Source organism: Aspergillus ibericus (genome assembly GCF_003184845.1).
Source record: "Aspergillus ibericus CBS 121593 unplaced genomic scaffold BO80scaffold_38, whole genome shotgun sequence".
Lineage (NCBI taxonomy): Eukaryota > Fungi > Ascomycota > Eurotiomycetes > Eurotiales > Aspergillaceae > Aspergillus > Aspergillus ibericus.
The window spans coordinates 155,071-180,143 of NW_020292136.1; the positions used below are offsets into that span (position 1 = coordinate 155,071).

Below are 25,073 nucleotides of genomic sequence, written 5' to 3' on the forward strand. Positions count from 1 at the left end.
TAGGTTTGTGTATCCTAAATGACTCAACTACATAAAGCGACGCCTCCAAGCAAAGAGAAGGGGCCTGAGGCCACTCGCGCGAGGCCCCGACAATCCCACAGAACTGAGAATATATATTGATGCGCACCACTTTGCAACACACGCTGCTTGCCTGACCAGCGGGTCAATTCCAATTCAGCCTCATCTCTACAACCTCTCCAGTATCACTCCAAACTCCTATTTTTAAGGAGACTAAACCCTGACGAGAAACTAGTCACCCTGGCCCCACCGCGTCGGCGGTCCGACAGCCCAACCCGCCGATCCACGCGCCGATGTCCGCGCGCCCTAACTAACCGCTCCTAGGGTGGGTTTGCGAGGCGACCCTCAGGCGATAAGAAAGCATTGGGGCTCCAGCCGAAGAATAAGCTTATTGACTGAGATTACAGTAATGCATTTGAATGCACTTTGGAGCAAAGCATACCCGAATCACACACCACGAGGGTGGAATATCAACCATGGCTCGTTTCGATCCAGAACCTATCCTCTTTTATGGACTGAACGACAAAGTGGTTGTCCTGACCGGTATGCCCTTGCTCAATTAAGTCCGTATTTTTAAAGCACCAGCTGATTGATACTGAATAAGGAGGTGCTCATGGCATCGGTGCAGCGACCGTATCACTCCTGTACGAAAACGGAGCACATGTGGTCTTTGGAGATCGAGATGGAAGTGCCGCAAATGTCATTGAAGAGAGGTATCGGGACCGAGTACACTTCGTGCATACAAATGTATCGAATTACTCGTCGGTGTTGAATCTCTTCAAGGTGGCTTATAGCAAACATGGACGGATTGACCATGCATTTGCCATTGCGGGGATCTCGGAGCAGACGAATTGGTTTCACCCTGGCTTGAATCTGGAGAGTATTGAGACAGTGAGTATCTCTCGTAATCATATGGAAGATGAACGCTTGGGACTAAGGATATCCAGATCCCAGAACCATCAACCCTCAACGTCGACCTCCTCGGCACCATCTATTTTGCGCGAATCGCGGCAGTCTACCTCCGTCAGGGCGTTTCGTCTGAGGAAGACTCAGCCGACAAATCCCTCATCCTCGTCAGCTCGATTGCCGGCTTCACCGAGTCCCCCGGCATGCCGCTTTATTGCGCTGCTAAGCACGGCGTGCTCGGGCTCATGCGCGCCCTCAGACCATCCCTACCCGCCTCCCATGGAATCAGTGTCAGTGCTGTCTGTCCGTGGATGTCTGCAACCGGGATGGTGGATGACATTCAAGACGCGTGGCAAAGAGCCGGTCTGCCGATGAATCAGCCATCCGAGGTGGCGCAGATCATTGTGGGACTGGCTGCTGTTGGTGAAGAGGGAAACGGAAAGACGATCTATGTAGAAGGTGGACGAGGGTGGGATATTGAGGCCGGGTTGGACGATACGCGAGAAATCTGGATGGGGAAGAGTCAGAGTCAGAGCTGGCTGGAAGGACAGAAGTTGTTGATGGCGCATCCGGGATCCGCGGCGTATTGGGCTTCCAAGGCAACTGAGTAGATTGTACGGGATGTTGAGATGGGATCATTATCGTACAAAACGCTTGAAGACAAAGTACAGACTATATACCCCGGCCTTTAGAAAAGGTCTCACAACTGGTTCCGCAACTGGATGACAGTCATGGGCCGCTCGGGCAATCACCCAGTTTTCGATCCCGGTGCGTGGTGCTCCCTCGGTGAAGTACATGCATTGCATCATTTTCTGCGTCAGTTTCTGCGCTCTGAATGCTCGTTTAAACATCTCTCTCTCATACGATGCAATATAATCATCCAATGCCCGGGTAGGGGTTGAAGATGAACTAGTGATGGCCTCCGCCAAACGCATGGCATCTTCGAGAGCAATATTGACACCCTCGCCAGCAACCGGTGTCATCAGATGTGCTGCATCCCCGATCAAAGTGATCCCAGGTCGATGAGTCCATTTGAACCCCACCGGCAACATATAGAAGGCATTGATGCGGATACTGCCCTCGGACAGACGAATCAAGTCCAACAACTCCTCACTCCAACCCACATACTCCTCAACGATCTCCTCCCTAGACAGGCCCAACACCAGTCCTCTCTTCTCCCTAGCCCATTCCTCTGAATACCGTCCCCAAACTGAAACATAAATACTCCCATCCCCCATCTTCTGCCCCATAATCGACCTCCCATCCGAAAACGCAAACAAATTCCCCCCTCGAACGAGCTCACAACACCCCGGAGCCCTCTCCCTCGCATTCGGAATCGACATATTATATCCCGCAAGCCCAGAATACTCCGGCTCTACCACAGCTTCCTGCTGCGTAGAGGACGCCGAACTCAATCCCCCTCGAACCCGACTCCACGCCCCATCCGCCCCAACCACCAAATCAAACCCCCCTTCCACAACCCCATTCTCAAACCGTACCTCCACCTTCCCACTCTCCCCATCCACAACAAACCCCCTAAACCGATGCTCCCATCGTACTACTTCCCCCGGGATCGACCCCAACAACAACCCACGCAATTCCACCCGATCAATCTCCGGATTCCCCGCCAACACGGACGGAAGTTGGAAATACGGCTGGGTATGTTTATCCGTGATCGTCAAAGACGAGGACTCGAACCTCGCGAAGTGCAGAAACTCCTCGTAGAGATCTGCGGCTTTGAGCGCCGCGAGACCGGTCTTGGGATGCAGGTCGAGCGTCCCTCCTTGGGTTCGCGCGTGCGGGGACGCCTCGGCTTCGAAGACGCTCACGTTGATTTGCTTCCGGTAGAGGAGACGGGCGAGTAAGAGGCCGGCGGGACCGGCGCCGATGATGGCGATTTTGGGAGGGGGCATTTTGGGTGTTGATCAGGGGCTGACTGGGCTGGGCTGGGAGGGAGGGAGGAGGGGTTGATGGAGGATTCTGGGAATGACGGAGGGGAGAGGGCCCTTTATTTTGATTGACCAGGGGGAAGGAGAGGGGCTCGCAGTGCATACCGGTTTGGATCTAGTGGTTATCTTAGGGGATGCGTTGGTTGGTGGGTTGGTGCCATAGTTCAATTCAATTCAATTCATATTCTTATACCTGATCGAGCCCACTAAGTAAGATGCTAGCTATGCAGGTGCTTCACTGTTTAAAACAGGAATATGGCCCCGAACGCTATCAAATCCCTCAAACTCATAGTAAACATATAAAATAACGCATGCTACAATGTAGGAAGGTTATTACTATAACTTAATATAACTAAACTAGATATAATAAAAGTAAAGTAAAGTTATATAAAAATAATTATAAATAAGTATTATAGCTGACTAGCTAGTTATCTAGCTAGCTATTTATAAATTATTATTTTTTCTATTTTTTATTTATTTCTTTATTTCTAATATACATATTTTTTTTAATATGCGTGGTTTTTCCTGCTAATTTAAATAGAATATATTTAATCTTTCTATCTAGTGTTTTTAGTATCTATTTCTATAGTCTTGAGACTTATGTGTTCCTAACCTAGATTAAAATTAAGATTAAGATTAAGTTTAATCTAATTAAATTATCTGAGTAAGTTTATTTATAGTATAAATTTAATAATATAATAGATTACCTATAGATCTAATATAATAAAATTATAATTAATAATTTTATTTTTTGAAATAGATTTTTATATAATAATTTTATCTGGTATCTGATTATATAGTCTTATAAAATAAAAATATATTAAAAATATATATTTAAAAATCTAGAACTTCTCCCCGCAGCTATATTAGTTATTTTTTTATATTTTAACTTTATATAGAAAGTATACTAGACCGATCCTATGCGTGCGCATCTATATAATTATAAATATATATATTTTAAAAATATTTTTATAGAATATTAGTATTTTTTTCTTAGAGGAAGTTTTAATTAGTTTCTATATTAATATTACTATATATTTTATTTTTTACTATTTAGTCTATTTCTTCTGGAACTTACTGTGAACGGTTTTCTTAATAATAAATATAAATTAGATTATTTATTTTTTTAGTCTAGTCTTATATTCTGCTACTTATTTTATTTTAAAGTTTATAATTTTATTTTTTTTAATCTTTATATAAATAAAGATTTAATAAATTATAAGATCTGTACCTTACAGAGTTTTAAACTTATTATAAATAATTTTTATATATAATTATTTAAATAGATAACTAGAGATTTTTATTATTTAGATTACAGCCTAATTATTAGTAAAAATATAGATTTTATTAAAATTATATTTTAGTAGGATACTTTCCACAAGAATAAAGATTATTTTAATATTTTTTAATTTAATTATATATATGGTTGAATCTACTTTAATATCTAGATATATTCTTTAAACTTATTTAACATGGAAGCTAATTATAAAAGTTTTTATATCTCTATAGTAATTACTACTATCTATATATAAGATAGCGGTATTAGTATAGTAAAGTTAATTATAATTAGTAAATACAGTCTTATAAAATTAAATATTATTTTAAATATATAACTCTTAAAAGATTAATATAAATATATTATAAATTTTTTATACTTTTTCCTGTTGCGGAGTGGTGGAGATAAAAATTATATTTTTTATTTATTTAAAGACTTTAAACGGGCTCATATCTCTAAGTATAAATGTTTTTTTATAATATTAGTATTTTAAATCTTAAGATTAAATAATCTTTAGCTCTGTCTGAATATATAAGATAGTTTTTTTAATTATTTACTATATAAGTTATTTTATGGATAATAAATAAAGTTTAATATTAAATATAGTTGTAGTTATATTCTTAAAGATTTTATTAATTAGAATAATTATATATTTTTAGATTTTAATAAACTTTGTCTCTATATAAGTCTATTATTTAGTAAAGATTTATTAACTAGTAGGACTGTACTATATAATAATTCTATATAATAATTATAAAATAATTATTATATAGTAGATCTTGTGTATAAGAGTAACTAAGATATTTTATATAAAGTTTATAATATTTTAAAGGGTTTTAAAGCTTTTATTAATCTTAGTAATAGTTTTAGCCTAGTAAATATTAAATAAAAAGATCTTATTAAGCTAGATACCGAGATATTAAACTAATTTTAAAGATTAAATAATAATTAGTGGATTAATAAAGATTATAATAAATAAGTAATTATAGTCCTTCTATTTATAGTATTTCTAAATATTAATAATTTTTAATAGTTTATTTAATTTATTTAAATTAGAATTAAGAGTATAAAAATTTCTAAAATAAATAAATTTAAACTTATTAAATATAAACTTTAATGCGTAATATTATAACTATATATTAGTTTTAATAAAGATTTTCTTAAGTAGCTACTTATTAGTAGTGTAACTTCTAGAAATAACTAGAATAATTATATTATTTATTTAATTAAATATTTAGATCTTTTTTTCCGGGTGGAATTTAGAGTAGGTTTAAAAAAAATTATTAAATAATAGAAATAGGATTAGTAAGATAGATAAGTCTTATAAAATATTATTTAATATTAATAATAATTTATTAATATATTTCTATATTTAGAACTGAGTAATGTGGTTATATAAAAATATTATTATTTATAATATAAAATAACTTAATTTTGCTTGTCTGAGATTGTATAAAAGATATATATATAATATATAATTATATATCTCTAATATATTTAATAATAATAAGCTGGTGATGTGATTTCTCCTCTAAATATTATAGATTTTATTAAGGATTATTTAGATTATATAATTAATTAAAATATTTTTATAATTTTTAAAATATCTATAAGAAAGTAAATTATATTTTTTACTGCTTATATAATATATATAATAATAATTAATTTTAGTAGTTTTTTAAGAATATTAAGTAGTATTATTAGTCTATATAATTTAAGTAAGTAGAAGTTATAAGACTTTTTCTTATAAAAAATTACTATAATTAATCTCTAGAAGTATTTAGAATTATATTTTATATATATATATAGATATTAAAGATTACAGTAAGTGTATTAATAAATATTTTTTTATTAATTAATATATACTATATATAATTAAAAATAATATTAATATTAAATATTTTATCTGCAGGGGTATGTTTAATAATATTTTATATTTTTTATTTTATTATTAAAGAAAATTCTAGGATCTTTAGTTTCTTAATTATATTAATATTAGATAGATTAATTTCTAGAGACTCTAGGAAGAAAATTTATTAAAAAATTTTTATTTTTTATTTTATAATCTTTATATTATTATTTAGATTTTTAAAAATTAAAATAATCTTATTATTCCTACTTCTATTTTTAGCTTATTATGATATTTATTATATTCTATAAGATTTTTTTTATAACCCTGCGTATGGTATTTTAATAAATATTTTATAAAATATATTTAATAATTTTTATTTTTTTATTTTTTATTATTATATATTTTTTCTACTTCTTTTCTATTTATTTATTTATATATGCGTATTTTATTTTTTTTATTATTTTTATTATTTTATGGTATTCCAGAATAAATCTAGAATTAGTTTATTTATTAGAATTAGTCTATAGGGTTGACTCTATAATAGCGTGTTATATTATTTTTATAAGATAGTCTATAATAATATTAATTTATTTTAAAATAAGATTTTCTAAGTAGCTCCACGGGTCTTTTTTAAGATTTATTTTTATAAATTTATATATTTTTTTTTATATTTATAGTTTTTTAATTCTTCCTTAGTGTCGGTTTCACTAATAATATATTTAGGTTAATAATCATAGGTATTAAGAGGTGATTGGAGTCAGTATATATAATTAATATAATTTTATATATAATTAAATAGTTTATTAACTTAGAGATATTAAAAACTAGATTAATTATAGTTTAATAGTCTGCACGCTTCTAAGTGATAATATCTAATTTAAATTAGAAATCTAGATTAATATTATTTATAAGAATTAGTAGTAGGTCTATTTTAAAATTAGATTTTATATTCTTATTATTCCATGTAAGGTAGTAAAGATTAAAATTATTTAATATAAATTAGTCTTTATTTTTTAATTGCTTGTTGTCTGATAGGATTAAATTTATTAGAATATTTATAGTTATTTTATTATTATTATTATATATATTTAATAAATATAAGATTTATTTATATTTATTATAAAAGTAGAGCTCCTGCATATTATATAAGTATTTTATATATTATTATTTATTTAAATTAATTTTCTTAGAGATGAATATGTATATTTATATTTAATTCTTTATTATAGTTATTAGATATAGTAATTAGTGGCTATAAGTAAAATTATATATAATATTTAAAATAAAATTCTTTTATAGTTTTTAAATTACGATGATATTTACTTTAAAGATTTAAGAATTTTATAAGAAGTATTCTATTATTATATTCTTTAACTTATTTATATTATATTAGATAATTTATAATAATTTTTTATTTATTATTTAAATATTTCTAAGATTTCTCCGGTTTTATAGCGTAGACAAATATAGTAAGATAATAAATTATTTTTTATATTATTAATTCTATATTTTTTAGATTATATTATGATATTAAGTATGGAGCTACTTAATAACTTACTTAATATTAAATTAAAAAATATTAAATCTTATTTTAGAGATTAAAAGAGAATTTTTGAGGTTTATATTAAGATATAAAGGTTGGAATTAGGGTTATTACTATTAATTTTTATTAATATTTTTATTATTTTTTATGTGGGCTTTGACTAGACTAATTATAATCTTTATAAAACTATTAATGCTCTGTATTTAAATTTATATTTAGATTTAAAATATAAAATTCTTTAGATTTTTTTTAATTATATGTTAGTAGTTTTAATTATTTTACTTATTAATTATATATATGTGGTTCTAGTTGTTATTTTCTTTCTAATAAGCTATTATTTAATTTTATAGTTAAATAACTAGCTTATCTAAAATTTAAGAATTAATCTAATTTATAGTTCTATAAGAATTACTAATATTATTACTTTTTTATTTTTATTTTTATAATTAGCTTATTTATTCTTGTTCGTTACTTTCACTGCTGTGTGTGTTTTAGTAGATATTAGATCTATTATTTTTATATTTATTATATTTATTATATTATTATTAGTTTATTAAATAGAGAATATAATAGTATTTTTAAAACTACTATCTCTGGAGATGCTATCTTATAATAATTTATTTATAAAAATTATTCTCACTAAGGATAAGATAGTTTAGAAATAAAAAAAAATAAAATAATAATATTTAAATAATCTTTTAGTAAATTTAATTATAATTTATTATATTTTTTTTATAAGTTAAACACGTCTGATTTTATATATAATATATATTTTTATAATTAATATACTTTAGTTTTTTAATTTTATTTACTTTTTTTTATAGATATTTATAAGTTTAATAATACTTTATATAGTACGCGTAGATTATTTAGTTAAAATAGATACTTCTTATATAACTATATTATTAATAATTATAATATTAATAGATATGTAATATTTAATTATACTTAATTATAATTAAAATTTAAAAATTTTATATAATATTATATTTAATTACTTTATTTACTAGAATAAAAAAGATAAATTTAATAATGATTATTAAAGACTTTTATTTTTTAAGATCTTGAGGAGAGGTAGTTAGCTAGTATATATAAAAAATCTTAGTATTATTATTCTAGTAGTAGATATTATTTATTAATAAGATTTTACTAATTCTTTTTAACTAAATAAAATTAATTAATTTAATTTATATTTTATAAACTATAATTCTTTAAATTAGATAGTAGATGACTGTATTCTTTCAGAGTTTATATATTTATAAAAAATATTATTAGATAGTCTCTATCTTTGTAGTAAAATAAAAATTAAGATTTAAGTTATTTAATTTAAATTACTATACTGTAATAAATTTTATAATAACTAAAAAAAAAAATATTAGTTTAGTAAATTTAGATATATATTTTTTTAGCCTTTTCTAAGATATTCTTTAGAAGTATTCTATAGAATTAAATCATATTTTTTAGATTATTAAGTTTAATAATGATCTAAGTTTTCTTTATTAGCTTAAAGGGGGATATATCTATTAAGATTAATTTTAATTATATTAAGCTAGGTAGTAGTATATCTTTTTATATAGTAATATTAGCCTAGTTATAAATATTAATAGGGAAAAAAGACTTCTTTATAGTAATTTTTAAAAAATATATATACTCTTCTATATTTTAACAGAGTGTCTTAATCTTTATGTAAAGAGCTTCGTACTTTTACTATTAAAAATATCTAGAGAAGTTTTTTAGTAGATCTACTAGGAATTCTTATATATTCTTAATATAATTAATGACTAGTTTAAGTATCTAAGAGCTTTTGCTTACTTCTAGGTACCTAAGTATTATATTTATATTATATTAAAGATTTAAAGTATATTCCTAGAAGTATTCTGATTTCCTCGTGGAGATAGCTAGACTAGATTAGTTAAGTATTTTTAATACTATCATTGCAATAATCTAATAAAATTAGTATTAGATAATAGCAGTGCGAGTTACGAGAAATTTATTAAAAGATGAGGCCTCTAGGGCCTCGTATTGTGATATGATTTCAAAAATTCGATTCCTGCGTAAGTTGTTGTTTTTTTTTTTTTTGGTGCCATAGTTTCAGTTCCCTGTGGTTATGTCGGGACCGGGGTTGGGCGCTAATGGGTACAGGGGCACATTGTGAGCAGGCTAGCTCAGTGATGCATGTAAGGACGATACTGCGAGAGCATGCTTTACTACTGCACAGTAGCCCACATAGGTATCAAGGGGCTTCAGTCCACGAATGAGTGGTTGTGACATATGCAGAACCGATACTCTAGTTGGGCAGGGGTTAACGGATAGGCGGGATCGACTTAGCACGCCATTAAGCATTTTTAAGTATGTCTGACTATCTTTTGTTTAGTGGATAATGGCGTTGAACTAGCAATTATGTTACATATACTGGTGGGTTACCCTCAATATCTATTTCATCCGAGCCTGTGTCCGATGATCACCAACGCCAAAGCCCATTTCAAAAGTTTGTCTTCCTAAGCAACTCAAATCCTGCCTCAACCTTTGTTCCTGCTCCTCTAAGGTGACTAGAAGCAACTCTACCGGTTCGACAATCCGAATATAACCCCCCTCGCCACCGCCACTTCCCTGCTGCTGCTCGCCACGACTTACGTACAACGACAGATACATCCGCACATAGCGGCTGACGCGATCCAGCAAATGAGACAACAGCTGGGCCTTCAGCACGAGGTCCAACTCGGAATTCGACGGCGGCATCATCAGGTGGGGTCCGCGGACCATGCCTTGAGCCGATTCGGCGCGGGAATGTTGCTGGAGAGCCTTCACGAAGTCGATATACACCCGGAGCAAATGGATATAACAGGAGATGACGGCAAGGGCGGTGGCGCCTTCTCCGCTGGAACTGGATCGCTCCGACAAGGAGTTGTGGGCGTGAATATACAGGCCATGCATGATGACAGCCAGGGCTTGCGATGCTTTGATCACCTGATTGGTTTTGATCTCATCGGAACGCGCCTCACTGCAGTTTTGCATTTGGCAAAGGCTGAGATGCAAGTCGAATAGACGTCGCATACATTCATCCACACTGGCATGATGATTCAATTGTTCCATCTCGCCACTGCCATTGGGGGTGTCGTCATTGCGCCCCCTCGGCATTCCTTGGGACACCGTCTCCATCGGAGAGTTTTGTGGAAGCGGAGAGCTATGCCCAAGAAGATCGGGAACAGACGATTGACTCGGACTGGTATTGTTGGATTCACTGTCAGGCCACTCGGCGTGTGATGGAAGGAAGGGGATCTGTGACTGGTCTAAGTGTTCATCGGAGCTGAATAGAAACGGATTGTCGAATCGATCCCGCTCTACTCCCTGGTTTGTCGGCTCGAGGAGGATATCAGGCATCGCCGTGCCGCGGCCCGTCTCGGCGGTCTGTTGGGGGTGGTGGAAGGGGAAGGGGTAGGAGTAGGGCTTGAAGCTCGCAGATCCCGTCCCCACATCATTGTCGACCGAGGTGGGTAACCCAGGAGGGAAGGATGGCCAATAGCCTGGATCTGTGCTGGGGGTAAGGAGCTGTCCTTCATGTGAGGAAGTATGTTGGGAGTGCGGTTGATGCTGCAGTTGTGGAGAAATCTGAGGCACCTGCGGGCTGGTTCGCACATGATTGTGCGGTCGTGATGCCACCGGCGGAGCACCCCTGGGAGAAGGGTAGGATCGAAGCACTGGGAAACTGTGCACGCAGGCAGCATTTGCGCGTTGGCACCGGATGCACGGTCCATAGCCATTTGGACTCCGGGTGCATCGCACCTTGTGTCCATGGCACCGATCACACGCCTGCCGCTCAATGCGCCTGGTGACATGTGCAGTCTTGCGGAGACTGGGGCTGACAGGAGGATACGGAATATTGTGATCCTCGAAGCTGGCGTTATTCATCGTGCAGCTGGGTTCGAGAATGTCCTGGGTATGATGATATGCCGGGAGAATAACTAGACCTTGTTGTCTCTACAGGAACAGCTGTCTTCTTATTTATTTTGTTTACTTTTCTTCAACGAAGAGAACCCCATTAAATGAGGCCGAGGCCTCATTAGCGCTTATTCAGGTGGGAGAAGAGCTATGAGAGAAGGGGCTACTGTCTCGCCTATCTTCCAAGACCTCCTGGATGTGGTAACTTCGGTCGAATAGGCGAAATCAACCGGGTGGCCTATCGTTTAATCTTACGGTCCTAATCTTGGCAAGTTATCGGTGTCAATGATAGCAAAGTCTCCAACATTAAACGGGATCCCTGCAACTGCAAGCAGACCGCCGCCTCTCACCAGATCTGACGACCAAGGGAATTGAAGAAGGCTTTGAAGGATTCGCCACGGTCCCACTGATTTTACCGGAATATTACCCGCTCAACACTGCAGAGAAAGCCCCATCGCACGAAAATCTGACGGCTCCACGGCCGCAAACGTGGTTATGTGGGGATTAAGCAGAAACACTAAACAGTCTGGGGCCAACACGACACGAGGCACGGAAGAACCGAATGGACCGAAGGCGTCCAGGAAAGGAAAATAAAGACTGCTTCTTGGACTACTCGAAGGAGATTAGATAAACGGATCAGATTGTTTAGTCTGAAAGCCAGGATGAGCCCGTCACACCCTAATAATTAGCCTCGCTCTAACCGGCTTGGGCATGCTGTGCGATTGATTGTGGCAATTGTAGCCGCCAGGACATGGAATCATACCCGACTATGAAACAAGCTCGATTCTCACCCACCAAACAGGACGCTGTTTGCGAAGAGAATCCCTGCGCGTCTAAATGGACGTAATCATTGGAGGGAACTGACAAAACATGCAGTGTTGATGCCCAGTCTTTGTGGTACTTCACTTCACTATCAGGAGCTGTTCATTTAGGGCGCCAAGATGCGATGTATGGGCGTATATTAGAGCGGTCTCCCCCAGACCAAGTCCGGTAGCCAGAGGACTTGAGTGACTGTCCGAGGAGCTCACAATTCCTGTTACCCACTATGTCGTCTGATACTTCCCTCTCGAGCATTCCGGCGTGTGCAGCCTGGGATCCCGCCGTCAGTCCCGGTGACTATGGCTACCGACCCAGCCTTGCTTGGGGCATCGTTTTCACAACCCTATTCACCCTGATAGCTATCGCTCAGTTGGTCCACCTGATCCGCACTCGCGCCTTTTGGACCTTCTTCTTCATTATGGGCGCTGTCCTCGAGGTCCTCGGATGGGTTGCCAGGGCTGTTAGCTACCACTGCCCATACTCAAGGGCCTGCTTTCTAATGCAGACCGCCACCCTGATCATGGGTAAGTTGGATTCCCATCTCGCCCCCCCCCCACATCACCTCCCTCGTATACCAGGGTGCACCATCCCATATCTCAAACCGGTCACCTAGTCTGATTCTGGAACCCCCAACAGGACCGTCTTGGACCCAAGCAGGCATCTACGTGACTCTCTGGGTCCTAATTCAACACATGGGCCGACACGCCTCCCCACTCCCTCCACACATCTACCTTTTCATTTGTTTCCTCATCGATGTCATCTGCCTAACCGCCCAAGCCACCGGCGGAGGCCTCGCGGGGGCCGCTTTCAGCCAAGGCACCTCCACCACACCCGGTACGCTCACCATGGTGGTAGGCATCATCGCTCAGCTCGTCGCGGGAGTGATTTTCTTCTTCCTACTCTCCATCGTCCTCTACCGTGGTAGTACCGAGCTCCAGGCCAATCGACCCTTATTCCTCGTGGCCGCCGCCACGGTGTTCTCTACGTTGATGATGATCATGCGTAACGTGTACCGGTCCGTCGAGCTGACTGAGGGCTGGAGAGGGTATTTGGCTACCCATCAGCGGTATGTCTTGGCGTTGGATGCCCTGCCTATGGTGCTGTCTATGGGGGTGTATGTGTTCTTTCACCCGGGGGCGCATCTGAAGCGGATAGAAAGCGAGGATGAGCAGCAGGAAATGGCCACTCGATCGAAGACGATGAAGCATGCGGTGAGAGAATACTTCAATCTTTGATCCAAAAAGGCTTGAATCGGGTCGGTCCGTGATCCCCGTGTCCGTGTCCGTGTGGGCATCGTGCTGGGTTGGGTTGGAGAGGGATAAGCATGACTCGAATGCCAAGGAGTTGCTAGGAATTTGGGCTAGAGGTGTTGGAGACCTATCCACCGAGATTTCTGATGTGGTACGGTTTTGGTGTATACAAGAGAGTGTAGGGTGGGACCGCGTCGGTTACTAGACTAGTTGCATTGGAGGTATAACAGAGCATATAGACGACCAGTGAAAAAAGCGAGTCGTTTCCACTCTATTAATAGACCCCATTAAGTCCGTTAAGTCCTGTAATAGTCATTTACCGATTCGTCCCAAACCCTACGGGAAGATCATCAGGCCCTCATGAATATAAGTAGAAAGGGCGAGACGCTGTCAAGTAAACCGATAACTGCTTCGCATTGTCTCTGACTGATAATCTCCCTCAAAGCACTGCTACATCTTCACCCAAATTTCAAAATTCCATCCTCCACCTTTCTTCCTTCCGAGCCAGTAACTACAAATAACGCAGCAAATGCACCCGCACGCCACCAAATCCTTCCACATTATCGGCCGAGAATCTCACTCTGTCAGACGGTTAAAACCGAGAAGGATTCACAGGATGAAGTGAACCCAAACAAGGTGGCTGAATATACCTTGAAGAAAATTCTCTATACGACATGCGTATCAGCCTGGAGCAAGAAAAACCTCGTTGACACATCGACTTGTTGAAATGGGTATCCCATTGGCCCATCATCCTATCAAGGCGTTTAGGATGATCTGGGCAACTAAACCCGAATCAATACTACCTTGCGATCGTCCCGCTATTGCATGCCTTAGCGCCGATGCTCGGGATCCTCAACCCTCAACAGGAAACACCCTATTTAACCTTTGGCCCCCAATTATTTTATAGGGTCGGTATCGTGTATCGTCCGTCTTATGCTTTCGAGAGCTGGCTTTCGGACAAGGGATTCTTCCCCTGAGAACATGCCCGAGGAATAAAAGCCCCACTGAGACATTTTATATCAATATTAGGCCCGCCAAGGTCAATATCGCAAATAGGTACTAGGGTTCACGAATCATATTTTCTGCGCTACGATGCGATTTACTGAAATAATTCTCATAACCCTAGATGCAATTAACCTGGCGGAATTCGGGGTACGGCAAGTGGGGCCGGCATTAATTGAGCGTCAAGGGACGGAGGAAACGGCCATCATTCACAATGGGATCTTTGCGGGTTTTGGCTGGCTGTTGGGATGTAATCACCTGGGTTGAATGAGGTTAATTAGGACATCACTGATGGATTATATCAGGCCATATTTTGACTCTTTATTGGTTATGCTCGCTCTTCTTACCACCGATAAGCAGTCCGCTCTCAAAATATAGTACGATTCCATATCTTACACTGAGCAAAGTCACCTGGAATCAGAGACCGCGATAAAGTCCCTACCCCAAAAAATTAATAATATCCTCGGCGGATATATTGAATCGTTTACTTCAATGCTGGTTACGGACGCAGTACTTACTAGCGGGTCTTTTCTCTCAAACCGCTGCCTCAGAGGGTTAGGATTACCGTTACTACTTAGCGTTTTGGTGTAGTCAAAGTACAATATATGTGTCTAAAGACCTGTTTAATACAGTGATAGGCCGTGTTTTGGCTGAAGGCGTGGCTGCAGATGAGATTAAGGTTGGACTGAATCTTTGTCATCATAGGTCCTGGTGATTGTGTGGATGTAGGTGTCTAGACTCTAGATTGTGATACTTTCTGATGGAGGAAAGGGAAATGATGAATTGGGGATAAGGGATATGCTGTTGTCGTGAGATGAAGCAATTAAATCGCAGAGTTGAAATTTTGTAGAATCAGATGAAACAATATCTTGCGTATTGTTATAGAAATCTATCTACTGTGAGCTAAAGGAAGATCTGTGAATTAAAGTTGAACAGTTTTCAGTATGATTATGGATTAGCGAGATAACTTCTGTTGATATAAATGAGTTTGTCACTTTGTGGACTGGATATAAATAAGCATTATTATTCATTCATTGACGGATTGGATACGAAAGGCAAGTACAGTTAGGCTCATTATAGCTAATCCAGATTAAACCCTGGGTGAAAGTTTGTGCAGAAAGAACTATTATTACTCCTTGTCACCATTTGATTTTCCTACTATTAGTCTTAGAACGCACTGCTCGGTAGTCTTATGACGTTCTCCCTCTAGATGGATAGCGAAGCGTTCACTTTTGTAAAGATTGCGCCTTAATTTGGCCATCCTAATTATTATATGACTTCAACATGACAATAGCCTTCTCTATTCAACTAATCAGGAACTATACTACGAAGTGTCTTGATAAAGATATCAATAAGCCTACCAATTGACGGTTTAGTAATTGGCGAGTGGTTTCAATAATCACTATACCCAATGTAGACTAAAAGAGGGGTTATGATGATTCAAACACCGGGTCACCGAGGAATTCTCCACACCAAAAAGCACCAACTTGGCAGAGTATGGATTTGGTTTATATCGCTGACAACACATCTGTTATTGCTATTTTGGCTGGCACATTACCGTTCATATACTCCTTTATACTGCGCCTGAGGATATCTTTTATTCAATGAACGGAGTCAATAAACGATATCTCATGACTACCCCAGTCATGTTAGTGTTTTTTACATGTTATCTTACCCCGCGTTCTGAATCAAGAAAAACAAAACACGATAGGAAGAAACCGAGACTGGTAAAAACAGGAAAGAGCATAGAAAGGTGAGATAGGGGTAAGTACAACGGGTTGTTAAATACTCCGGTCAATCCATTATGGTAGCTTTGTATACTGCCTCCATCTCCTTGGCCATCATTCCCACCCCCTCAAAAACACTATCCGCCCGAAAGGACGCCATCAACGCCTCCATCCCCAAGTGCAACTCCTCCATCAGTCGCTCTGCATCCTGTACCTCGGTCTGAACACTCGGCCGATCAAGCAAATAGTAAACACTACTCAAGTTCCCTGCGTAGGCTGCCGCTCGGACGCGCCACAACACCATAGTCAACGCATAGAAACACTGCAGCTGGCCACATGCCAGATATGGTATAGAACGTGGTGAGCCCAGCGATGGTCGCGATCGCGACACCCAAGAAGCAGTGTTCTCTCCATCAGGGGCGTCGGCCGCGTCGGAATACGCCGGGTTCGGGGACGGCAAGCGGCGAGAGATGCGCGACACGACAAGGGAGGATTGAAGACATATACGGATTGACTCCTGTTCGGTGAAAGGGAACAGCGAGTTTATCTCGTTCATTCGGGACGGGGAGAGCTGAAAGGGGCGAGAAGATGACCGACCAGTGTTGCTGGCAAGAAGATCACACTGTTCGCTGAAGAATATTGAGGGTTCTGGGAAGGCGCGAATACGATGGAGGGCTAATCGAGCCATATGGAGGAGGGCGCTGGATGTGGCCCATAGAATGCGCTCAGAGTCAGCCTCGGTGCCTTGGCAGTTGGCAATGCAGCGGTATCGGTCTGCCTCAGCCGCGAGGTCAAGGAGAGAAGTGTCTAGGCTTTTGATCTCTTCGCGTAGCGAACTGGGAAGTCTAGGATTGTTACTGTTGTCGCTGTTATTGTTGTTATCACCCTGGATAAGCTGACGTTCAATGGAGCAGCTGTGGAGAAGGAGTACTTGTGCGTTTATCAAAAGCGGCCATGGCTAGAGCACGTCAGTTTGAAGAAGTCAAGTAAAGACATGTAATTATTCACCTCACGACACCCGCGAATTTCAGGAAATGGGATGGTAATACGGAGATCATCACTGGTTATGATCGGGGGCTAGACGAGGTTAGCATGTTCACATAGTGAAAGTAAGTCTCACAAGCAGACCGACGCAGTCATTAAAGATGACAGGTAAACGAGGGAGATCTAGTTCGATCAGGACGGTTTTATAACACGGATGAGAAGCAGGAGGACAAACCGTCCCCCACCAACAACGCCTGCGCGCATCAAAGCAATCTGTCAGCGACTTTTGCCCGTGCAGAGAAAGGTCCATAGCGACGGTCAGGGCCTGGTTTGCCCGGACGCGCATTTTTGCAACATTTCCTCGCTGACAACATTCGTACAGAGTGAGAAGCCCCAATGCCAGAACGGACTCCATCTTTCGAGGAACATCGGGATGCAAGGTGCTTCGTGGGCCCTTAGACAGATCCATCTCAGAGAATGACTCCAGGGAGTCCTCCACGGTCTCCAGCGCTGAACGCGCATACAGATCAGCATATGAGCGTCGCAGTGTGACAGCTTCTTCGTGCGCGGCATAAACGTCTCCAGGATGGGGGATCAGAGCAAGAATTGCCGCCACGGCGAGTCCCAGTGATGACGTGGGCCAGTAAGGTAGAAGGGAGGCATTTGCGTGAGGCGACTGAGGAATTAATGTCATGTACCTATCGCTATATTGGGACTCTGCGGGTGGGGGTAGCACGGGGAAATAAGGGTGAATGAAAATGTAATACGCGTTGATTCTGGGAAACGAGTCAGTCTCACAACAGCTGTCATAGGCTCGACATACAGATCCTGATCGCATCGGTAAGCTCGGAGACTCCATGCGGAACGATCTCCAGTGCGCAGAAGCCCATTGTCGGTGATACCGCTCCCACTGCGTGCCGATGGAAACCCTATGCTGCTGTTGTCTAGAACTCGACCGCACCGTTGGGGTTCTCGTTCAACAGGGGATGGCAACAACACAGGCACAGGAACAGTTGCATCGATCTCCGAACGACGATGATAGCCTTCACTATCCGCATCGGAAGCTTCGACATGAATCCCAGTATTGGTCTCATTGGCCAGCCGTTCAGCCCTTCTCAAGGCCAGTTCCTCGGCGGCGGCGGCACCTCGCCGAGCACCCCCTCGTCGACTGGGCCGATATTGGCATTGTTGTCGGTGGGTGGAGCACTTTATGAATCAGCTGCATTCGGATTGATAATTCCAAGAGCACGCCTACATTGGCGCAAGGGTTCTGGCCGTTGCAGCGGATTTTGGAGGCGCGGCTATCCGTCATTCATTTCCATGATTGATGTCAGTGGCGGTCCGGGCGTCGATTCCTGAGGTATTGGTCACTCACCAGGCCAAACAGGCTAGCTTCACCGGTCGAGATGGCATTCTTGCTCACTGTCGCGTGATGTGCCCTCAATCCGCCGATGGCTATTTAGTAGAGCCCATGATCTTAAAATGACGGTGACTGTGCAAAAGAACAGGCTGGAACTTCAGTGTTTTTATCGGTGTTTGAAAGTGGGCCGGCGGAGTAGACTGGCAGAATTTCATTCCGCTTCCATTCTTGAAGTACCATTCACTCTTTTTTTCCCCTTTGGTAATCTTGTCGGTTCTTTCAACTGAGCTGAATAAGAGACCTTATCATGATAACTTCTATGGAGGCTTGCAATGCCTCACAGAGGGTTTCTCGGAGCTCCATAGCATCTGGATCATGTTATTGCGCCACTTCCGTCGTTGTCGCACGGCCCCCTTCCCCTCTTTTGATAAGATAAGCCGGCCACCACTAACTAACTAACTAGTTAGTTATATAAACCCGAAGGCCATAGACCCCGCGTGGCCTCTCGTATTCTGCACAACACCCCTCCTCTTGGCACCTTTCTTTGTTGAAAGCACCACAATGACACAAGGAACAATCTCCCCCATCCCGGCCAGCGCTGAGTACTACGACTTGGGCTCGTTTGCCCATACTATCACCACCAACAGCCCCGACACCCAGACCTGGTTCAACCGAGGTCTAACATGGGTGTACGCATTCAACCATGTAGAAGGAGCCTACTGTTTTGAGCAGGCAATTGCACATGATCCCACATGCGCGATGGCATACTGGGGTCTCGCCTATGCGGTAGGCCCCAACTACAACAAGCCGTGGGAAAAGTTCGATCCGAAAGACCTGTACGCCTGTGTCCAACGAGGCTACGATGCCGCCCAAAAGGCAAAGGAGTACGCAGCCACCGCGACTCCCCTCGAACAGGCTTTGATTGGAGCAATTCAGTTCCGGTTTCTCACCAACCACCCGGCGGAGAATTACCCGGCCCTCAATAAAGGCTACGCTGCCGCCATGAAGCCGGTCTACGACGCCTTTGGCCATGACCTGGACGTGGCCGCCCTGTATGCTGACGCCTTGATGAACATGACCCCATGGGCCTTGTGGGATCTGTTCACCTGCAAGCCGAACCCCAAAGCCCCCACCATGGAGGTGAAAGCCGTGTTGGAACGAGCGCTCGCGCAGGAGCAGGACGGTGCCCTCAAACACCCCGGTCTACTCCACCTATACATTCACTTTATTGAGATGTCACCTACCCCCGAGCTGGGCATCAATGCAGCTGATCACCTGCGCAACCTCGTCCCAGCCGCCGGTCATATCCACCACATGCCCACCCACTTGGATATCCTCATCGGTGACTGGCGCCGGTCTATTGCCTCCAACTACAACTCGACCGTGGCCGATGACAGGTACTTTCAAAAAGCCGGAGCGGCCAACTTCTATACCTTCTACCGCATGCACGACTATCACTCGTTGGTCTACGCAGCCATGTTCGCCGGTCAATCCAAGACCGCCCTGGACGCAGTCACTCGCATGGAAGCCACACTGCCCGATGAGGTCATGCGGATCCAGTCTCCGCCTATGGCTGACTGGCTGGAACAGTTCGTCCCTATCCGCTTGCATGTGATGGTGCGCTTCGGCATGTGGGAGGAACTCAAACGCAAAGAGCTGCCCCACGATCAGGAACTCTATGCCGCCACCACCGCAGTCACCCACTATGCCCGCGGCGTAGCCTTTGCCGCGACGGGGGACATAGCCACCGCCAAAGAGGAAGAGAAGCTCTTCCACAAAGCATGGGCTCGCGTCCCTACGACTCGTCGCGCTTACAACGGCAAAATGGTCGACGTGCTTCAAGTCGCCGCAGCGATGTTAGAGGGCGAGATTGAATATCGCTGCGCCAACTACGACAAGGCTTTCGCGGCCATTCGCCGTTCGATCGATATCGAGGATAAATTGCCCTACAGTGAACCGTGGTCGTGGATGCAGCCGACCCGTCACGCATACGCGGCCCTTCTCATGGAACAGGGCCATCTAGAAGAAGCAGCACTGATCTATCGGGCGGACCTGGGTCTGGATAGTACGCTTATTCGTCCGCGTCGACACCCCAATAATGTCTGGTCGCTGCAGGGATACCATGAGTGTTTGGTTCGTTTAGGCAGGTTGGAAGAAGCGGCTGTGATTGAGCAGCCAGTTAAGCTCGCCCTTGCGGTGGCGGATATTCCGATCAAGGCGTCGTGTTTCTGTCGCTTGGATACTTCTCAGGCGCCGCAGGTTTTGGACTCGTGCTGTTCTAAGGAAAAGAACTGCTAGGATGGTTGAACTGGCTTGTGGCTTGAATCGGGCGTACAAAAGCGTTCTCTTCGTCTTTGGCCTTTTCTGTATAGTATGGCTTGTCGCCTGCCTTTATCAAATTGGCCACCATTTTCATGTCAATTATCATGAATGCAATTGGATACTTGCTTGGGTCTAGCGTGCATCCTCAAGCCCCCAATCTAAAGATCCGGACAAAAGGGCAACTCTATACTAGTTATACTTACAGCCACTCTCATTATAAAGTATACATATTCCAGACACTTCCCACGTGTCCCCTATTCCGGACCCTATCATGGCGATTAAAGGGTGGGTGAAGTCACTCCAAGGCTGGATGAGATGCACCGGACATGGCGAAGAATGTCCTGATGGGGATCAGGACACAAAATAAATTTGGCAGCTGCCAAGGGAAATATATATTTTCTCATCCACAATAGTTGTCACAAATATGGATTTAATGGTAAGAGTACTGTTTAGATGCAACATCATTCTTCAGGGATCATGGGATAAGAGGGGTTGGTTCGGAAATACCTCGGCCCGCTTATCCGCACCGCTGCTGACTCACCCCTCCTCGAGGGTCTCATTTCTCGACTGAGACTCCCTTCCTACTTGGCAAACAACAAGAACACAGGCAGTGAACCTTAACGGCGAGCCTACATCCATCATCTACGGCAGTGAACCTTGAACGGCGAGCCCCTACTTTTAAAAAGAACCCAGCCCGAGATGGTGTCCACCTCCTCCGCTGCTGACGAAAAGGCGTTGGTGGTGTCCCCGTGGCCTCCGGAGAACCAGTTGCTTCAATTCCGCGCCATGTCCCGCCTGGCAGCTCAGCATTATCCTGATGCCAATGACATAAAACTGTCGAAGGAAAAAAGGGCGTCGGAGGATTGCCCAGGACAACGGGGCCTATAACAAGGGTCGCGAGGGACATCGAGTTCCGCGGTTGATGCCTTGGGGTTGTTTTTGAAAGTGGACCAATAGAAACGATATCGGGGTTATTGTAAAGGGGATTAATCTGGCTGGCGAGGATGTGATTTTTCAAGATACGGAGGTGTGCTCTTTCCTTTTCTTCTCTGTTCTTCCCCTTTTTGCTTCATGGGATGACGCCGTGGTCAACCTGGCAGACCTTGAAAATCAACTCCCATTTGTCACCATAGCTTCTTGCATCACAGAAATAGTTATTCTACAGCCTAGAGGGCCTTGCGTGCTTCGCCTAGATCACTTGGGAGGTCCCTGCACCTCATCCGACAAGCCCGAACTCCCTGATATCACTCCGGAAGATGGGTTTCATGTCTCGCCGCCAATAGGATGATTCCAACATGCATCTAGTGAGCTGGTGCGCGGCTTAGCACGGCAGGAGAGCCGAAGCTATACGGTTTCAGGCTAGCTCAAACCTGAAAGCATTGTCTGGAAAGAAATCAGCCTTGCTGGCGGGGGACGTGCGCTGGTGGGCGCAGTCAAGGTGCATGGTTAGCGTCTACTGCGCCGGGTCCTCCCTGGGTATACCCACGGGGGTATGAGAGGTTCTCTACCCGACTAGTCATTTGTCCCCTCCAAGCATTTATATTGACTGACTCGCACAAACTTGCTCACATCACCTCTCTTTCGATACATCCTTAGCTGCCATCTTCCCATCCTCACTGCTTCCATCTCCCAGGCTACTACACCTCCCCAGGTAACCCTCCAGTCAACCAAAATGCCTTCACCCACTCACCAAATCCACCCCAAACCATCCCTTCGAAAGCCACGCGCCCCCCTCCAAAAGGCCACCGTAACCGCAACCGCCACCCAAAACGCGCCACCACAGCCACCAAGGTCAGCCAAGACGTCCTCGACAGAATCCAAAAAGCCTTTACGCGAAGCAAGCACGAAGCGGCCAATGAATCCGAAGCCAAAGCCGCCATATTCGTGGCCACCAAGCTCATGCGCCTCCACAACGTCACCTACGCAGACATTCTCGCCAACGACACTGAAAACAGCAACAAAGAGAAGTACGGTGGAAGCAGCGAGATTTCCATCACGCACACCACGCCTTTCAAACGGCCCCAGCACGAGACATTCGTCAGGAGACTAGCCTGTGCAATGTCTATCTTCTTCGATTGCAAGTGTTATTCTACTGAGCGGCGGATGGCGATCGTGTATACGTTTTATGGCATTGCGGAGAATACAGTGGCAGCGGCGCAGGGGTTTGAAATGGCGCATAATCAGATTTTGTTGTGGTCGGGAGCGTATAAGGGTCGGTCGTCGACGTTTAGTTATCGGCTTGGGGTGGCGGATGGGTTGGTTTCAATGGCTTATGAGGAGAGAAATCGGGAGTTGATGGAGGTGAGGAGGAAGGAGCTGGATATGATTGCTGCGAGGGAGCGTGAAGAGAGGGATCAGCGTCAGCGGGAGGTGGGGAGGTTGGAGAGGTTGGAGAGGTTGCCGTGGAATGAGGATTCGGGGACCGAAGATGAAGAATTTTCGGGCGGGAGTCTTGGTGAAGGGATTGGTGGGATTGGTGATGGGGCTGTGGATATGGACGAGGCTGGGGATCACGAGAAGGCTGACTTCAACGAAGATGATGAGAATGTCATCGATCTAACCGGTGACATTGACGACAATATCAACAGGCTGATCAAGACGGAGGAGCCGGAGACTTTCAGCTTTTCTGCTCCGCCCAGCACCACGGTGAAGTCTGAGAAGAATGTATCTCCTCCTGCAGCTGTCAAGAAGGAAGAGCCAGCGGCCTCCCCTTGGGCATCCGAGATGCAGTTGACCAGGTTCCGTGCATCATCTGTGCAAGTTGCAGAGGACTATCTCAAGGATCATAAGATTAAGCTGAGCTACAGGAAGCCACGCCAAACCGCTGCTAAAGACAGGGACACTTATCAGCAGGGCCGCAAGGATAGTAAGGACGTCGAGTTTCGTTGATGCCCGAGAATTGAGTTAAACATGATGAGTCGAATGCGTTTTATTACCTAGGTCTATCGTTTCTAGAAGCTGATGTTGGAATTGCTCATTTCTATGCTTGTTTTCATTCATAATGATAGTTACCTGAGCCGTGGTAAAGCTCCGAATGTCAGAATCATGCGTCCTCATATATATGCTAGGAGGTAAAAGGGACGCAAGGCATTGTAATTGACGGATCATAGAACTTACGCATTAGCGATAAGGAAAATATCCGCACGTTTTGCCTTGAACATCCCCCATCTACAGAAATCCCATGTTATAGCCATACTTGATAGCCTTTCGGTTCTAAGCCAGGTCACTACAATCATCAGGCGCTCAGTGGCCATGATGCTGGCCTGGACGCGTCAAGGATGATCTGGTCCCGGCACAAGCAAGAAAAATCCTCAAGTCGTACCAAGATGTCTGCTAACTCACAGAGCGACAAACTTTAGCAGATTAGCCAAATCAACCCGATCGTATGTTAATGATCACAGGCTAGCTTCGGGGCATTATCTCATCTTATTCAGTTTAGCATTTGTTACATCAGATACCCATCCTCCCTCCATAATCACCCATAACCAAACCCTACATTAATCCAACACCCCAGGCCCCCGAGAAAGAATCTTATACTTTCCTATCTCCCGCCTACCAATGACAACATCGACCTGCAGGCCGTCGAGCGCATAAAAGTCCGTCTGATAAGTAGCAGACCCCCTGTCAAAGCCCCAAGAGACATTCCGCACGATGCCATCTGGTTTCAAAACAGTGTAGTCTTTCCTTAAATAGTAGTCAGACGACAGAAGATCCGAGGTTTCCTCTAGGGTCAAGTCAAGTTGATCAACGAGGCTTCGTCGCATGACGCTTACTTGGGCCATGGTGGCCAAGTGCATCGTGGCATCTTTCTTTTCCAGGTTATGCGCAATCAGGTAGCCCTTGTCGCTATTGTCGGTATCTTCCGCCGGATGTGCTTCGCTGGTTGCTGTGGGGGGGGATGTGGCCCTGGGAGCAGTGAACGTGACGGGGATTGCGAATAGACCCATGGTGGGTGATGTTGATGATAGAAAGAAGAAGAAGTGGGAGAGGAGAAGGGACGACTTATATATCAAGTTGTATCCCTGAGGTAGGCATTTTCCGCATGTAGGCTCATCCCTGAGGCAATCCCCGATTCTGCGCCCGATTAAAGCCAGAGTAGATTCATGATGTGAAATATGGTCTAGCT

At 42.2% G+C, this 25,073-nt stretch overlaps 8 protein-coding genes across 8 annotated transcripts; 4 read left to right on the plus strand and 4 right to left on the minus strand.

Annotated features, from left to right (window-relative positions):
* Positions 1 to 494: 494 nt before the first annotated feature.
* Positions 495 to 1,535, plus strand: BO80DRAFT_480504 (putative 3-hydroxyacyl-CoA dehydrogenase; the record flags this gene model as incomplete). Its single annotated transcript, XM_025723344.1, has 3 exons — positions 495 to 561; positions 623 to 909; positions 966 to 1,535. The coding sequence occupies 3 exons, from the start codon at positions 495 to 497 to the stop codon at positions 1,533 to 1,535; spliced, it is 924 nt and encodes a 307-aa protein (XP_025572451.1).
* Positions 1,536 to 1,562: 27 nt separating this feature from the next.
* BO80DRAFT_480508 (FAD-dependent oxidoreductase) lies at positions 1,563 to 2,891 on the minus strand (the record flags this gene model as incomplete). The annotated part of the gene is made up of 1 exon (XM_025723345.1): positions 1,563 to 2,891. Exon 1 carries the CDS (start codon positions 2,835 to 2,837, stop codon positions 1,563 to 1,565), a length of 1,275 nt encoding a protein of 424 aa, XP_025572452.1. The 5' UTR covers positions 2,838 to 2,891.
* A 7,086-nt stretch (positions 2,892 to 9,977) lies between these two features.
* On the minus strand, positions 9,978 to 11,453 carry BO80DRAFT_447736 (Zn(II)2Cys6 transcription factor domain-containing protein; the record flags this gene model as incomplete). Its single annotated transcript, XM_025721628.1, has 1 exon — positions 9,978 to 11,453. The coding sequence occupies one exon, from the start codon at positions 11,451 to 11,453 to the stop codon at positions 9,978 to 9,980; it is 1,476 nt and encodes a 491-aa protein (XP_025572453.1).
* Positions 11,454 to 12,528: 1,075 nt separating this feature from the next.
* On the plus strand, positions 12,529 to 13,537 carry BO80DRAFT_480513 (RTA1 domain-containing protein; the record flags this gene model as incomplete). Its single annotated transcript, XM_025723346.1, has 2 exons — positions 12,529 to 12,826; positions 12,939 to 13,537. 2 exons carry the CDS (start codon positions 12,529 to 12,531, stop codon positions 13,535 to 13,537), a joined length of 897 nt encoding a protein of 298 aa, XP_025572454.1.
* A 2,671-nt stretch (positions 13,538 to 16,208) lies between these two features.
* BO80DRAFT_427634 (uncharacterized protein) lies at positions 16,209 to 18,937 on the minus strand. The gene is made up of 7 exons (XM_025720061.1): positions 18,641 to 18,937; positions 18,521 to 18,584; positions 18,089 to 18,471; positions 17,501 to 18,041; positions 17,410 to 17,448; positions 17,290 to 17,358; positions 16,209 to 17,239 (listed from the first exon to the last, which is right to left on the minus strand). Exons 2-7 carry the CDS (start codon positions 18,575 to 18,577, stop codon positions 16,349 to 16,351), a joined length of 1,980 nt encoding a protein of 659 aa, XP_025572455.1. The 5' UTR covers positions 18,578 to 18,584; positions 18,641 to 18,937; the 3' UTR covers positions 16,209 to 16,348.
* A 172-nt stretch (positions 18,938 to 19,109) lies between these two features.
* Positions 19,110 to 21,151, plus strand: BO80DRAFT_427636 (uncharacterized protein). The gene has a single exon (XM_025720062.1). It carries the CDS (start codon positions 19,187 to 19,189, stop codon positions 20,921 to 20,923), a length of 1,737 nt encoding a protein of 578 aa, XP_025572456.1. The 5' UTR covers positions 19,110 to 19,186; the 3' UTR covers positions 20,924 to 21,151.
* A 1,091-nt stretch (positions 21,152 to 22,242) lies between these two features.
* Positions 22,243 to 23,836, plus strand: BO80DRAFT_457637 (DUF2786 domain-containing protein; the record flags this gene model as incomplete). The annotated part of the gene is made up of 3 exons (XM_025722239.1): positions 22,243 to 22,259; positions 22,381 to 22,385; positions 22,668 to 23,836. The coding sequence occupies 3 exons, from the start codon at positions 22,243 to 22,245 to the stop codon at positions 23,834 to 23,836; spliced, it is 1,191 nt and encodes a 396-aa protein (XP_025572457.1).
* Positions 23,837 to 23,844: 8 nt separating this feature from the next.
* BO80DRAFT_480521 (uncharacterized protein) lies at positions 23,845 to 24,894 on the minus strand (the record flags this gene model as incomplete). The annotated part of the gene is made up of 3 exons (XM_025723347.1): positions 23,845 to 24,210; positions 24,290 to 24,300; positions 24,504 to 24,894. 3 exons carry the CDS (start codon positions 24,892 to 24,894, stop codon positions 24,061 to 24,063), a joined length of 552 nt encoding a protein of 183 aa, XP_025572458.1. The 3' UTR covers positions 23,845 to 24,060.
* Between the last annotated feature and the right edge of the window lie 179 nt (positions 24,895 to 25,073).